The 2,710-nt window shown below is 35.6% G+C and overlaps 1 protein-coding gene across 1 annotated transcript; it reads left to right on the plus strand.

The window, feature by feature from the left end:
• Nucleotides 1,393-2,076, plus strand: LOC109831272. Its single transcript, XM_020398603.1, has 2 exons — nucleotides 1,393-1,564; nucleotides 1,637-2,076. The coding sequence occupies exons 1-2, from the start codon at nucleotides 1,393-1,395 to the stop codon at nucleotides 2,074-2,076; spliced, it is 612 nt and encodes a 203-aa protein (XP_020254192.1).

Below are 2,710 nucleotides of genomic sequence, written 5' to 3' on the forward strand. Positions count from 1 at the left end.
TTTCATTCTCTCTGCTCACAAGCATCCTCTTCATCAAAAAAATTCTCAATCGAATCTCAATTTTGTCACAGAGAATCAATGTCAAAATCGTACCTTGGGTCTCTCCTGCTTCGCGTTTCAGATCAGAACTCGAATATTTTACTTTTTAATTGGAGAATACTCGCCTTTGCTGAGATTCATTCTCTATAGCTAGGCAATCAATAGGGTTTGGCTGGATTTGAAGTAGATATCTATAAATTTTAGGGAAATCTTGGGTCTGAGCATCAATCCTCAAAATCAAAGGTCTGAGCATCTCCTCAAATTTTTAAAGATTGTTTCTTCATCAAGGTTAGATCTTCAGTTTCTACACTTGTTTTTACTTTTTCTTGATTTTAGTTTTTCTTGCTTTCATCCTTTTTCTCTGATTTATGGGTGAGTTGGGTATGAAGATGTAAGAAATTGGGGATTTCTCTGATTTGTGGCCAAGTTGCGTTTAAAGATGTAAAAATTAGGAATTTGGGCTTTAATGGTAGATTCGTATCAAGTAGTTAGTTTGCTTTTCTTTTTTTGGGGAGGTTGTGGAGGATCGGGGTGGTGCGGGGGCACAAGGGGCTGGTGAAGTGTCTTCAGGCCACGGAATTTTAGGGGGATTGAGGAGGATCTTCAGATTTCTCTGTTCTAACCTCTTAAATATTTTTTGGGGCATTTCATATCATGTAAATTTTAATTCATGCCATTTTTGGTATTTATTTATTTATTTTCTTCTTGTAGATGGAAAGGAATTTAAATTTGGCACTTGATCCTGAAGATGACGAAATAGCCGCATATATTATAGTATCATGTGCATTCTCTGTTATGTTATGGATGGAAGGTGATGAGCAAATATTAGACGAAATGGTTCCTAGAGTAATTAGAGACTCTCATAGAGAAACTTATTTGCATAGAATACTTGATGATGTAGATGTAAACTGCATAAACATGCTCAGATTGATGAAGCAACATTTTATAAATTTGTGTGACACATTGCGAACTAGGGGTTTACTTAAAGACACTATTCATGTAATTGTGGAGGAACAAGTTGCCATGTTTTTACATACTATAGGACACAATGTTCGTAATCGAGTGATCGGTTACAACTTTATAAGATCCGGTGCAACCGTTAGTGGATACTTCAAGGAAACTTTACATGCCATTGGAGAATTGCGTGGTGAATACATCAAGGGACCAAGTAGCACAACACATCCGAGAATATCAACAAGCTCTACATTTTGGCCCTATTTTACGGTACACTTAGTTTTTTACAATTTAATTTATTAGTCAATCATGAATTGTGATACTAAAAAATAGAAGTGTTCCTAGGATTGTGTAGGTGCATTAGATGGAACACATGTGCAAGCTCAGGTACCCTCAAATATGGTAGGAGCCTTTTGCGGTAGGAAACCATATCCTACTCAGAACGTTCTTGGTGCCATTGATTTTGATTTGAAGTTTACTTACATACTTTCCGATTGGAAAGGCTCCGCTCATGATGCACTAGTATTAAAAGATGCTATTGAAAGACCAAATGGCTTAAAGATACCTCAAGGTGAAATAAAAATATGCAAACTTGGTTTCTAATTTAATAATAGACTTAGCTAAATTTAATATTCAATTTTAGGAAAATATTATCTTGTAGACGCTGGTTACTCAACAAAGGTGGGATTTATCGCACCATGTCGTGGAGTTCGATACCATCTTCGTGAGTATAGTGAACGTTCACCCACAGACTATAAGGAACTATTCAATCTTAGATATTCATCATTGCGTACTTCTATAGAGAGAGCATTTGGTTCCTTAAAAGGTCGTTTCAAAATTCTAGCATCAAGACCTTTTTTTCCTTTCTGCACCCAAGTGGATCTTGTACTTTTTTGTAGTATTCTACATAATTTTGTTATTACAAATGGTGGAGATGATTTGATTCTTTTTGAAGAAGAATGGGTTAATCAAAACCTTTCTCAAGTGGGACGGTCAGTGAGAGAGCAAAGAGATGAGGCAAGAGAGTGGTTGCAAAAGCGTGAGCTAATAGCCAAAGATATGTGGGCTAATAGAAGGGTGTAATGATATGTAATCTTTTATTTTTTATGTCTTTTACTATGTTATTTTTTGAACGTTGTATAATCTGTATTTTTCACAAGTAAGAAATGGATGATACCATAGAAACATTTGAACAAAGTGGAGAATCAAGTCGGCGAAAGAGGGTGAAACAAGTTGCTCCTAAAGGGATTCCAAACGTTCGTTGGAAACCTCAATGGTCAAAGTCATTAATATTATTTTTGATAGAATAAGTACGTGGTGGATGAAAAGTTGACAAGGGATTCAAAGATCCTGTTTATATTGCTGCAGCAAAGCATATCAATGAAGAATTTGGAATCAACATTTCAAAGAATAACTCTTATAATCATTGGAGGACCCTAAAAACAAGGTGGGTTAGAATTCAAAGGCTAAAGGAGATAAGTGGAGTTGGATGGGATGAAGAAAACAAAATCATCCAAATAGGTCAAGAGGAATACTCTACATATATCGAGGTAATGTATTCACTTGGCTTATCTGTTTATTCATGGATTCACTAGGTAATGTATACACAAGGTCTGGTTCGGATGTTATTTGCTTTATTTAAAGGTACGCAATTAAATTCCAATCATACTCCTTGATGTAGCTTTGCTTCATGATAGACCTTCAACATGAAAGTATC

This window comes from Asparagus officinalis, chromosome 2 (assembly GCF_001876935.1).
Source record: "Asparagus officinalis chromosome 2, Aspof.V1, whole genome shotgun sequence".
In the NCBI taxonomy this organism is placed as follows: Eukaryota; Viridiplantae; Streptophyta; class Magnoliopsida; order Asparagales; family Asparagaceae; genus Asparagus; species Asparagus officinalis.